Genomic DNA, 14,652 nt, shown 5'->3' with positions numbered 1-14,652 from the left:
TATCAAGTTAACGTAAGTTTTTACATAATTTTACTATTTTCTATTTATTACGTACTTCTAAGGTTTCATAATATAGGTTACTTTTACAACCACGATTAACCTTATATCTATTATCTAGCAGGTATTACTTCATATTTTATATGAAAACTATTTTAATTAAAGCGATATTCAAAACATTTTTTAACCTCAAACAGAAATGTGTTCTTGAGACTTTTTTTACATGTATCAATTAAGAACAGCCAATGCGAAACAATAACGACTTTTACGACATTTATTGATCACATTGAATATGATGAACTGCGGGCCTGAGATCCAATCTTTCTAACAAACATGCTAAGTAAATGAATGATCAAAGCCAATTATACTTAAATTACTTTAAATCAATGAAAAATAGAAAGCATTTATGTTTCTTTAAAAATAACGTTGTGGTTAATTTGTCTAATTGGCAGAACTCGATGTGATTGTAAAAATTTGATCTTATGTACGTTTGGTGTTCGTCTAATCAAGATAATTTATTTATTTTATCAAGATAATTAACGTGATTGTATTTATAATGAGAAGTTAACAACCTGGCGATATTCATATTCGCCATTGGAAGTTACCATTTCTAATAGCGATCCGATGTTTTTGTATGCAATTTTGAAATATTTCTTTCAATAGCTGTAGTCTCCTCTGTATAGCGCAATATAATAAAACATTAAAGGCGGACCGCAATTGCCATTGGGAGTTCCATAAAACCGATGCTGTCTTTGTCTATTCTAATACTAAACGTTTTAAGTAAAACAACAATAAAACGGCATCCGTACAATATTTATTTTAACTAAAGTCATATATTAAGATTTCAATTATTATATTAGGCGAAATACACGGTATTACTTTTGTCAGAATATGACATACAAGGAGAATCGACCACAGAGTAGATACAAAATTAATACCTAACTCACACATGCCAAAATTATAAATTTATATACTTAATAAGGCGCATACGTACATCCACAATTTTACTTCAATGGAAACATAATCCTTGTGTTTTGTTTTGCATAGAATAATTAATAAAAAATATACTTTAAAGAGTTAGGCTCTATGGTTCTAACTATCGTGAAAACTTGTTTCTGCTTTTATATATATATTTGATGGAAGTTATTATTCATCTGTTAACACGTTCATTCATTACTACTGCCGAGTATGAGTTGACGTGACAAAAAGAAACCTAATATTTAAAAGTTCAGTATTCAGTTCATGAAAACTTTTTAAAACTAACATAAAACATAGTTTAAGGGACCTTTCCAAAAAAATATTAAATGAGGTACATAGCGTAGGAGCCGCCACTAGAACGCCATATATTTGACACCTAACAGTCTCTCATTTAAAAAGTTTGTAAAGTCAACAACGTCACTAATTATGACAGGTTGATACGTCAACTGTCTAGGGGACAAAATTAGCCAAATAAAAATTCATAGAATAATGCATTTTATAATTGCATTTCCATCTCGACATAAAATTGTATTTGCACAGTCACATTATTAAACATTAAAAATTCAATATTTACGCGACTACAACTTGTTTGTGGGATTAATTAAGTCACGTTTATATTGTTATATTATTTTCAATATTATATGTCTTATTTTTAAAGTCGTCAAGACGTCATTTTAAAATCTAACACGAATTAGCGTATTAAGCGCTAGATTATTCTAGAACGTTTAATCATAATATAATAACATACAGCGTTAGATAGCAATAAGGATACAATTTTCCCAGAACAAAAACGTCTTCAATTTTTTTGTCAATTTTTATAAACTTAACGTAACAATAGCGAAATACATACTTATATACATCCAACAAGACATGACGATGTGACTTCACGCGGGCTGTATGACATCAAAAATTCGTTAGAAAAACATGTATATTTCTCGTCACAATAAGCTCATATTCAGAAACAAATTTCAAGTCAATAATTTTAAGTACTGCCATAAATGTCCCGCTTCATAGCGAAAGTACAATTTGGAGGGTGGTGAGCAACCTAAGTGTTCTTCAAGACCTCGGTTTCTTTGTGCGAAGGCCAAGGTTGTTTGCGATACCAAAGGCCAGAACCAGTCTGTTGCACAGAGCCCCATTAATCAAGACGTTGCACCCATTGAATGCTTTCTCCGACACAATCGACATCTTTATATGTTCGAGTGAGTTCACAGTAGCGATATTGTGTACCTTATGTATTTAATATTATATTTTGACATTATGGTATTGACTTAGTATGTATTTTTGTGAATAAATAATAAATTTGACAGGTGTTTAGATAAGCAAGTTATTTTGTAAAGCTTTACGAGATAAATAAAACAAAAAGAAACATGCAAAGAACTATTATGAATAACGAAGATCCAATCACGTAAATATTGATATTGGCAATTTCGAACTTAAATAAATAGTTGTACGTTAAATAACCTTGGTTTTAAACACAAAACTCATTGTTAAAAAAATCGCCAAAAACTTTGAGTATATCCATAAAATTATCTGATTTCTTATAAATATTTTTGTCAACCGTGTACCCGTATATTTAAAGTACCCTCTCAATTAATTTGCAACTACCCTACGCGAGATACGAATAAGTGTCGAGGTTTCCTGGCGACCTTTCCAAATACTGTTTATCGATCAGTGCCTCTATACACTTCTTGATCATGGCGACAGATGGTGCGAACGAGCCTCTAGCTTGAGAAACCACTTCTTGGATCAGCTCCGTGTGACGTAGGACCTGAAAATATATCTTATTTATTACAGATGACAAGTGCATTGATAATTTTTTATAATGGTTTTAAGTGACAAAAATTACATTAATCTAAATAAGCATATTATAATTTTTTTATTTTTATAAGCATATTATAACTAATATAGTAAATTTTATAACCCTAAATCGCTATTAATTCCGATGTAAACAAAATGACAGACAGTAAAAAATTATATAAAATATAATCATCAGAGGGCACCCGAGTGCGTTGCCGGCCTTTTAAGAATTGGTACGCTCTTCTCTTGAAGGACCCTAAGTCGAATTGCTTCGGAAATACAGTGGGCAGCTGGTTCCACAAAGTGGTGGTGCGCGGCAAAAAATGCCTTAGAAAACGCTCAGTTGTGGAACGGCGCACGTCGAGGTGATACGGGTGGAATTTCAACATAATTTAATATTAAGATTTTCAAATCTATAACCAAAAGAAATGATTTAAATTACCTTTCTTTGCTTCATAATGCGTACAACAGCGGCTTGTAGGTACATTTTTCTATCATCATCGCAGTGAGTCGATTCACTGGATGATCCTGCGCCAGGACCAGTACCACCTACGACAGTAACCAAAAACTCTTTCAAATATACAAAAATCAACAAGTTACCAAGTTACCCTCCGCTTACAACAAAACACAATTTTCAAGTTAATTAAAGGTACATATTTGGATGAACTCAGGACATTTTATAATGAAAATAAATATTTTTAAAATTAATCATGTGTCTCTCGTATAGATCCTGTCTTCAGCGTTAGACTAAAACTATTGATATGCTATCTAAAGCTGGCGGCTTCAGCACATTTACACTTTGTGCTTGTGTAGTGTCCGTAAATAAGCGCGAGGCGTGACATCACACTGAATATGCATCATGAAAAGACTGTCCGTCTCTCTCGCGCTCGGTCAAGTTTATGAGTATAAAAGAGACAGTTATTGTTTTGCTTTTGGTACTGTATATAAATACAGGTTGATCTTTATTCTCACTATTATTGTGTCTATGATTGTTTACTTTTTTTTTATTTGACACATTTTTATTTATTTACAACCCACCCAACCTTACTCAAACCAGACTAGACTAAATAGTAAATATAGCTTGGCAAAAAAGTCATATTTTTAAACATACTGTATAGTGAAATTGCATTAGAATGAGTTTTAATAGTTAAGCTTTCGATAACCGACCTATACCAACATTTAAAATAATTTACTACCATGAATTATTTTCCAAGTAAAAATAACCTCAAAATCTTACCTTGATTCGCCGGTGCAGCAGCACAAGTCAGCCGTATCTTCGTCCGCTTGCAGGTGAAGGTGAGATTAAGAAGAAGTTCCGCCTCTTCATCGGCTCCTTCCACATCTCCGTTTGAGATGAGCAGACCGGCTTCGACCAGCGGGCGCACGTGTCGGGCCCAAGCTTCTTCTGGGAGTTGGAGAGCTTCGCGTGCTTCCCTGGCCCGAATGGAGTCGGTGGTTTCGAACATTAGGAGGAGGGCGCACTGGGAATAATGAAAGTACGACTTTAGGATAACGCGGGTTGCAACGCTCTTCTCTTTTCTTTCAATCTCTTTTTGTTTTGCATGCAGTGAAGTAATAAGGTAAAATATATAGTTCTCTTATATTATTATTGTATAATCTTATCTATTTAATTAATGTATATCATCGATTAGGTAAGCTGTTTAAAGATATCTTTGAAAATGATGAGAGTAAATTTTTAGGATGCGCGCGCACACCGTCACAAAAAACCGACACTTTGATGTTAGCATAGTCAACATTTTAAAATAGAAAATGTCAATTCCTTTAATCATGAAGAAATATTTTTTTTTGTGATATTTAAATAAACTTTATTAATAAAGATGACACAGATAAAAAAGTAAAAATAAATTCACTTCATATCACACTTGCTTGTAGCAAATGGACTTGGCTATATTCTCCGCAGCCCTAATTTTTTGGAGACAAATGTATTATTATATAATCCAAGACTAACTTGATTTTTTATTCGTAACTTGTATTTTAGAACAGATAGATTGTAACTTATACTGTAGAAAATGTTACATATGATATGGTATACTTTAAATCAAATAAATAAAGGCTAAATAGGCATCTCCAATACGAGGTTAACATCAGGTGGGATTGTGGCTGAACATCTGTCCAGTGCTGTATTAAAAAAAAACTAACCTGAGGTGTAGTAGCATTTATATGGTATAACCGTTGCGTATATCTCGTCCTCAATTCTCCCGTACATAAATGGTGAAGCCAGGCCAGCCGTCTACCGGAGAACGACGCCCGGTAGAACGTCTCGAATAGACGGGCCGGTCTTTCCAATTGTGCTGGAGGGGCTAAGGGAGCCATTGCTCCACCTAGAGGCCACGCTCCGGCTTGAAGGACCTAAAATTTTAAATTGTTTACTAGGAGATTTAGCATGTAGTTAAAACGCTTTTAATGACAAATTATATTTTTATTCCATTGGTGCTTTTGGCGGGATTCGTTGACCCTTTTATTCCGGCCCGAAGGATCTTCGACGTGGCCTATAGAGTAATTTCAAGTAAATTGATCAAGAATCCTAAAAAAAATCGGAAAATGGTTGACCCTAAAGGCCATCTCTGCAACTTCCCGCTAACTCCTTACCTAAACGCTCAATATTTCACTTCTTATTTTATTTTTGAGCTCTTTGAGCTCAAAAGTACAAATTCCGTGTTATTTTGAGTTCTCCGAGCTCAAAGAGATAGCTTCTTACGCGTTTACGTAAGAAACCCACATTTTGAAAAATCTCACGTGAGATTGGGGGATGGGGTAGGGGGTTGAATAAAATCTCACGACATCTCACCAGGGGGGAGGGAGATACCGAAAATTAAAAAAAACACCTCACGTAATTTATGGACGCAGAGATATTTTTTATTATCTCAACTCAAGCCTGACTTGAGATAATAAAAAATAATTTATTCTGCTTTAAAAAATGTTTCTTATTTAATTAGTAATAAAGTGGCAAGTCAGAACAGCATACAAAATATTTAAATATTAATTACCTGTATGAAGAAACCAGTGTTCGTAGCTAAGTTATTTTCCCTCAAATATTGTTGGAACTTAGTATTAAGGTCTGTAGACACAGCGACATCGGTGAACATTCTGTGTAATTTATTTGTAAATTCATATCCACAAGCCGCTTTGAGCCTGTTAATCATCGCCTCCTCCTGGAAGGTTAAATTGGATATAAAATCAAAAATTAAACAATTATATTTAAAAGTTAAAATAAATCAGCATAAAGTTCAAATATCACATTGGGCAAGTATAGTTTGTATTAATTCGTCAAGACGTTTAACATTATTTATTAAATGAACAAATTAAAACCATTCATTTATATTATTGTATAGAAACTAAAATAAATTTATATTGTGGAAGGTGTACTATTCTTCCAACATAAAGGGACCTTAATCCTCAACCAATCTAAAATATTTTTTTTTTGAAATGGAATCCCCTGTTAGGCCTTAAGGGCCTTTCCAGCTCAGCTCGGGCTGTATTTCCCGCGACTAGCGCAAGGGCGTCTCCTGCGAGACTCGGACCTCGGCTTGGGCCGTCGTTGAGTACCATTTTAACACGGACTGGCCGTTGTATATATCGTGAGCGTTTGAAATAACTTCGTTAACGCGTTTCAGGGTATGACGTCATAGCAGTGATTTGTAAGCCCAGATTGTATGTATTGCTACAATATTATATATGTTAAAAAAATATTTTGATTATATATATTTCACTGAACGACTTTCGTTTTCCTTCGATAAATCTATCAAAAAATAAGGCATCACAATACTTTGACAATTTACAATCGCGATTTACTTATCGCGAGATAGATTACAATAATTATCTTACTATATTAACAGTCAAATCAATAAAAATTGAATCCTACCTGCTCCATAGAAGCAGACAGTTGGTGTATGAGTCGACGTGCGAGCGCACGCGCATAATGTTTCTGAAATACGTCCTTATCGTCGATGTATTTAAACACCACTATGGCAGCTGTTAACTTGTCATCTGCATCTCTGAGAATAAGATTTTTTCTAGTTAATGGAATGAAACAGTTAAAAAAGAAATAACTCTTCCTGTCGTTATTTTTGAGGCACACATTGAACCGACGACTTTAATTAGATGCGTATAGAAAAGCATTTCTTTTTTTAAATCTATAATACGAAAGAAATCACAAAGAGATCAATGGAGTTAATTTAAAAATGTACATTTATTTTTTAATTACATTTACTACCAATAAATAACGTGGCATCAACTTATAGCGTCACTTAGTATGACATATGCCCAGCAAAAATGGAAAATAAATAAACAGAAGACAATTCAAGAAACAAAGCAAAATTCTTCAAATTCAATCCAATAAAACCTTACCTCTCGGATCCCTTTCTCCTCAATAGTGTATCGCAGTAACGGGATAACAATTCGGGAGCACGAGCAGTAGATTCACCTTCGGCACGCGAATTCACAACTTCACTACACGCCTGAAAATATTCATTTTTGACTAAATTTAAATTTTTCAAATTAAATTTAGTAGTTGCATGTAAGAATGCATATTTTTCATATAATACAAACATTTATTAACATTGTTGTACGAGCCTGTACATTTTGCGCACTCAGGATTTCTTAGTTTTATAAGCGTGGCGATTTTCTAAATCGTTAAATCGTCGGAGTTAAGCGCTCTCTTCGACTGGTACATTGCTTTCATTCGTTACATAGCAATTAACATTTCATAATTTTGCTTATATTCTATTGTGGTACGCGAGTGGTTAATATAGAGTAAAACTATTTAAAGCACCTTGATGACCCCGGTACTGTACATTTTGGTCCTTCGAGCCGGATTAAATTACATTTTAATTCAATGATTTTGAAACGAGTTTTATAGGTTTTTCCATGCAATTTTTCTCCCCATATAAACCTTCCTCATAGTTCAAAGAAAGAATTTAAAAAATACTTGAATTGTCCAACCGAGTTTTAAGTTTTATAACATATTTTGCAATTCATTTTTATTCATATAGATGTATGATTTGCAGAAGAAAAAAAAAACAGATCTATGAAGCCATGACAGCTATAACAACTTGTAGTACCTTATCCAGAGCTCCTATAAACGGTTGAGCCCCTCCGAAGACTTCGGTAAATAGTTTCTTATATTTACTGTGCAGAGACAACATCGAATGTACGAAATGTGAGTGCGCCTGGAAAAAAGGAATTTAGATTTTATTTAGAACTTATATTTGAATTCATCTTAATATATATAAATTACGTGTCACGTTGTTTGTCCGCTATGGACTCCTAAACTACCGAACCGATTTCAATCAAATTTACACACCGTGTGTAGTTTGATCCAACTTAAAAGATAGGATAGTTTACATCTCAATATATACCCAAAATATTATTTTATTGCAAAATATTTGTTTATTATTTGATAGTCACAATTCTAACAGATGGCGCTGTGTTGAAAGTACCAACGTTTCACATAAGCTACAATTTAATAGCATAACCACAATAAAAGGATGGTGGTCCCCATGACTGGTGTTCTCCTACCGTTTCCCTTGAATAAGTTACCACTATGTAATATAGAACCATATAAAACCTTAGCCACAGCAACGCTTGGCCGAGTCTGTTAGTAATTAAATAAATTTTAGTCCACTCTTTTAGCTTACAACTTTTCTCTCAGTCAAATTATGTTTACGCTGTGATGAAAATATACCAGAAATTAGAGATTTTATTGACACCATCCTGTACGTGTTTGAATATAAGTAATACAAAATCAGTGGCGCTACAAACTTTTTTTTAGATCTGGTTTAGATTTCTGAATGTGTTTCAGCCTCCTATGCCTGACACACGTAATTATTTTGGGATTAAGGCAAGCCGGAAAACCTCACAATGTTTTCCTTCACCGTTCGAGCGAATTTTAAATGCGCACATAGAAAGTCCATTGGTGCACAGCCGGGGCTGGAACCTACGACCTCAAGGATGAGAGTCACACGTCACACGCTGAAGCCACTAGACCAACACTACTTTGAATATAATTATTATAATATCTTATCAGTAAAAATATCAAGGCATTTGTTATGACTGGTTGTCATCAAATAATATTTAAAATATTCTGACATAAATTGATTGTTACGAGTTCTACAATACTTACTTCATCCTTGCTATGTTCAGCTGCCAACATAGCGTGTCCTTCCTTAGCGGCCTGCACATGCGCAGCCTCGATCAATGGACGCATGGCGTTCTGACCCAACGGTTTGAGTAGCATGAACATACGTTTTAGATCTTCGCGCCGCTGAAAATATTTTAGTAATGAATAAATTTGAGGTAAGCGATGTTTTCGAATCTGTTGAAAATTTACGATTCAAGTGCTTTGTAAACGTTAATTTAAATAAATATTAATTACAAGTAGCCCGAGTTATGTAACCTAACAATAGTTGACTTACATATATATATTTTAGTTAATAATTAGAAGCGCAAACCAAATGTTATCAATCATCGTACACTTGAAGCCAAAATGAGCCCTTTAGTTTTTCCCACACTCATAAATTGTAATAGAACAATCTCGTTTTCGATAATGTCCAAAACGCTTATATTCAGGTAACATAAGTGTCACTTTTTTACGATTGATCTGATTTAAGTAAATAATTCAAGTTAATTTTTTGTAAATCCAGCGTCGCAACCCCCAATTCTGTCAGTTAGAAGCTCATGTTTGAACAAAGTTTAGAACAGCTTTAAACAAAGTTTCATTAACCTTGGAACATCCCTCCAACAACAAAATATTTTAAAAATAAATATAGCCCATGTCAAAACCTATTAGAGAAATAATTTTGAAATTTGTCTAATAGAATGTTGAAAAGATCTAAGGCTACGATTATATTATATAACATATATCTTTAAATATATAAAAACAAAATGTATCTGGGCGTGAATTTGTAATTAAACTCCTAAACGGCTGGATCGATTTTGATGAATTTTATTTATATTAATTCGAAAACAGTTTAAATTTTTTTAACAAACAAAGGATTTTTTTGTACTCAAGGCTGCTAAATTTACAAAATACGAAGACAATTGTTTACCAAATTTAAAAAAAGTAAATTTTGTTACATAAAATCACTACAATGAAAATAATACCTCAGCAGCTTTAGGCGAATCTTGACAAGCTTCTTTCAAAAGTCGTTCGACCTCTGCATGCAAAGCCGGCAAATGCGAGGCCACGCAGGCCTGCTCATAGCAAGCACGGACCGCCTCGGACGATGATGAGTGAAGGAATTTGTTGCCGAGGACTATTTCTCTTGCAAGACCTGTATAAATTATAGAGTTAATGTATGCCTGCTCGCGTTTGACCTGGTCTTCACAGTGGAGTAACGGAAAAGCACGCGTCAGCAATACTCCCGATTTTTATCTTCAATATTTATTAAGAAAATAAGTTTAAAAAAATCTGGTATTTTTGTATTATTATCTTAATTTTTGAGGACGAATAACAGTGCGTCTGTAAAAATAATGTGTACACGTAAGTAAGGAAGCGTTCAAGTATTACGTAACGCAATTTGAGGGGAGGGGGGAGTCTTTTGAAACGTTATGGTGCGTTACATGGGGGGGAGGGAGCTTCTAAAATCTTTAAAAATTGCGTTACGTAATACTTGAACCCTAATAGACAATGTAGAACACGCCAATTTTATTTTAACACAATAAGATAAGCTGTTTATTATTACCTAAAAATTAACGTAAATTTTCACATTTTAAAAGGTCCCTTATCAGTAGGTATTTAAAATAAACGCTTAATTGCATTTTAAATTATACTTACCATCCAGCACATACTTCATGAAATAGGAAACATCTCCAGAGTTAAGTAATTCGGCGGCGCGCCGTGAGTGATGCGCGGCGGCGGAGGTTAAAAATGGTTCGACCACTAGTTGTTGGTAGAGAGACAGGGGTGTACGGAGCCGGAATGACTATAAACAATTATTAGGCATTTATATCGAGGAAAATGATTTTGGAGTTATTTTTTAGACTTCAGAATAATATTATAAATTGTTGATCATGAAAGTTTAAAAGTTGGTATACTACCAATTTATTACGTAGTAGATTAGTTTATAAATACATTTTTTTTTTCCAAGTGTTTATTTATTAAAATTCACCACATCATGTGTAAACTATATCTATGATACAAGCTATATTTTCTAAAATACATGACAACTATGAATGTTTAAAAAAAAAAAATTTTGTTGTTACACTTGTTTTTATGTCACTTGCCAACATTGTATAGTAATTTTTTTTCAACACATTCGGATAGGTGGGCGGTATAGTAATTTTGAATCCATGTAGGATTTAGTTAACGATATTTAGTAGACCATTTTAGTAGGAATTTCTGACTTTTTCAGGGTTACTAACAGTAATGTGAAAGTGAAAAAAATAAGTCATAGTAATAGCACATTACAGGATGCATAACATTCACTTGTTTTTTGAATGGACATTATCTTATAATGGGACATAACTTTTTCTTAATTTTCTGTGTCTATCACTACTTGCCCTGTCACCCAATTTCGGTTAGACGTTGACTTATGGGACACCTGTCATCAATGACATTGAAAGATATAATATTCGCGTTTATATCCGTTAAAAGTGTTATGTATGACACACCCTACCTGGACTTCCACCATACTGTGAATTGCAGTCTTTAGTATTTCAGCTGCCGCGGGATCCGGGTTTGATTCCCGCGCATCGTTCAATGCTCTCACTATTCGGGCCGTCAACGGATTTGACAGGGGCTTTATTAAAACCCTCTCCCATATTACTAAGCCCAATTCACCGACCTGCAAAAAGTATTTAAAAAAAATCTATAAAGGTTGAAATTAAAAGAGTTATAATAGCCTATTACAACATTAGCCAATACTTCATTAGTTACAACTCACATAAGAATTATGTACATACCTCCAATTGCCTTGCATCGTGTTCAAGAAAACTTATAGCAGCTGAAGACCCATAGATTATGTCTGCATCGGACACCTAAAATAAAAAAAAATATTTGAAGATAGAATTCTTAATTAAAACATTATATAATTTAGACTACAACTGTAGCATCTAGTCTATTTCAGCCGGATTACTATATTAAAATACAATAACTAATAAAACCAGATCCACTATAATACACACTATCCACACAACAAGTAAGCTAGATTCAGCGTACATGATTAAATGTCAATGACAAAGTTAGTCTTAGACATCGGCTGTCATATTTCTGAATTTAATAAAGCCTTGTGTTGCAATATAACAAATTTGCTAGTTAAATTTAAAGCTAAAAGGTTATTTTATAACTTCCACCATTTTGTCAAAAATATCTCGCTATTCTAGGCTAATTCATAATTGTCATTTAATCTACAAGCATAACATGAGAACATATTCACTTTTCGCTTTTTTATAACTTTTCTCATTAACATAGCAGACTAAAAATATATTCTTTAAATATTTAGTAATAAACATACCTTTTGTCGTTTAATATGCTGTAAATTTAGATACGAATATAAACTGTTAAGGTAAGCCACGCCTTGGCTGTATTCTCTCCATGCCGTGACATATCTTAAAAAAAAATATGATTATAATAACATAGAAAAGCTTCCTGTTCTTTTTTAAATAAAAGAAGAACAATATATGGTAAGTATATGCTCTTCCTAATCTGTTATTGAATAAAGTTACACTGAGTATGTGATTACCCTCCAACTCAAGATTATGTTTAGCAGAAAGTGGTTAAGGAATCTTTATTTATTTTCACTAAAAATAGTAGTAAGTAAATATGTTTAAAATTAATGTTTAATCTATTATATTGTACATATTTCAGCCAGAAAAGATTTTTATTTCAATTTTGAATTAAATGTTTTTAGTATTGTAACAAAGACAAGAAATTAACTTACCTATTAAGCAGTCCGTCATTGTAATCAGTACTATCTAAAAATGCTGTGGCTTTAACTCTGTCTAATAATCTTAACACATGCTCTTCCAAGAATTTTCTGAAACAAACCATACTGTTATATACATATCTTTGTTATCATATTAATTAGAAATAAAAAAAATTATATAAAATCAATAAAACTAAAAAGATAAGATAAAAAAGAATGTAGTAAAGAAAATATCTCACCTGGTTTCATCATACAGTTTATCAGCGTGGGGTTCAGGGTGTGCAACACATAAAGCATAAACATCAGAGAAACGTGAATTCCATACTGCCCTTTCAATTGCTTGTAGACCAACAACGCCTTCCACCTGTGATAACGTTAAGCTTTTAAAAATCATAAGGCTTTAATTGAACTTATTGTGATTTTTTTTCCATACACTTAATTTTTTTTTAAGAAAACTAAAGTTCATGACAGGTGTTATTTCACTGAAAATTGGATTATGGAGTATTATTTCCATACAATGGAATATTTTGGAATCTCTTGCTAATTATGTTGTAATTGATTTTCTCCCTTAAGTTTACTTTTCTATAGTATATTATTTCCAGGTATAAGATAAATTGTTAGAAAAAACATTTATACTTCATCTTAAAATTAACTGTAGTTTATAAAATAAGTACTTCTTACAGTCTCTCTGAGTTTAGACCAGGTCTCATCAAAATTAACTTCCTGAGGTTTCAGCGACATCATTTAAGCCACCTTCATGTACCTGGAGCAGTATTTTTCTCAATAAATAAGTTTGAAATGTAAACTATTAACATTAAGCTACTTAGTTAATAGATTTCAACTATAAGTAATCTAAATATTTCAAATATATCTAGTATCACAAGGTTAAATATAATTAATTTATCAAGATTTTGTTAATGACTTTAATGTATGTTACGTTAAGATCTTAATGTATAGCTGAGGCAAACTACTGCATACATATTTGTGGTAAAAACCTAAAAAAAAAATATATACAACCTCTTTAATATATGTACAGATTCATTTTACCGAAATATATAGATAAACACTAAACTATTCTTATAAGAATCATTAGAGAGTGAGTGATAAAGAGATATTTTATATTTATATACTACAGTGTACTGCTTTATTTCATTGTTGTTTAAAAATAGATATCTTACAAGTAATACATCTAATTGTGTAACAAAAACAATTTAGAACGACACAAATCAGCGCGCATAATAAACACACTTAGAAACATTCCTATTTAGTCTTAAAGGCAACTTCAATTATGACTTTGGTAAATCGCATATGCACTTATAATATTATATTAATTATTCCTTAATTAAAATGTGATTTATTTGGTCAGGAACAAAATAATTTTGGCACCTTGACAAGTACATATTACTCAGCACAAAATGCGATAATAAAACGGGAGACCTTAATACTTACTTAATATTTGTTAATACAAGTGGCACTTTTCCTCAATTTTCACCTTTTAAAATCGATTATAATATAAAAACAAGTGTGGAATCTAATTTCTTGTATTTTCGGACTGAGAAACATCAAACAACTCGAGCAATAGAAAATTTGAAGTTGCAAATTGTAATCTGTGTCTCTTCCCAGATGTCAAACTGACAATTTACATTTTTTCCTTTGAATTCCTATAATTTAATGCCATTTCGTAGTGTTTTTTATTGAAAATCTAAGCACACAAATTTAGGGTATGTTCCGATATACACTGCGAGTACTGTATAGTGCTCCCACTGTTCAAAAATTTGTTCCGCTATGGACTGCAGTATACAGCCGCAGCGTCCTAGGAAATATATGACGTCACAAATCCCCGCTATACTTCTACTGCGAGCACTGGCGTTTCCGAGGTAAGGTACTCGCAGTGCTTTGATCACGTGATCAATCAAAACCACTTGAATGCCTAACGGCTGATATAACTTACAGTTTAATAACAAACATTTAAAATTCTAACTTACTTTCTTTG

The 14,652-nt window shown here is 32.8% G+C and overlaps 1 protein-coding gene across 1 annotated transcript; it reads right to left on the bottom strand.

The window, feature by feature from the left end:
* Window positions 1-792: 792 nt before the first annotated feature.
* On the bottom strand, window positions 793-14,274 carry LOC125055232 (cullin-2). The gene is made up of 18 exons (XM_047657602.1): window positions 14,109-14,274; window positions 13,341-13,422; window positions 12,899-13,023; window positions 12,675-12,770; window positions 12,249-12,342; window positions 11,698-11,772; window positions 11,412-11,579; window positions 10,571-10,718; window positions 9,898-10,067; window positions 8,918-9,058; window positions 7,857-7,964; window positions 7,144-7,253; window positions 6,659-6,791; window positions 5,784-5,948; window positions 4,936-5,145; window positions 4,013-4,256; window positions 3,218-3,324; window positions 793-2,746 (listed from the first exon to the last, which is right to left on the bottom strand). Exons 2-18 carry the CDS (start codon window positions 13,401-13,403, stop codon window positions 2,585-2,587), a joined length of 2,319 nt encoding a protein of 772 aa, XP_047513558.1. The 5' UTR covers window positions 13,404-13,422; window positions 14,109-14,274; the 3' UTR covers window positions 793-2,584.
* Between the last annotated feature and the right edge of the window lie 378 nt (window positions 14,275-14,652).

The sequence above is a fragment of the Pieris napi genome, chromosome 13, assembly GCF_905475465.1.
Source record: "Pieris napi chromosome 13, ilPieNapi1.2, whole genome shotgun sequence".
NCBI lineage: Eukaryota > Metazoa > Arthropoda > Insecta > Lepidoptera > Pieridae > Pieris > Pieris napi.
This window is presented reverse-complemented; position numbering and strand designations above follow the sequence as displayed.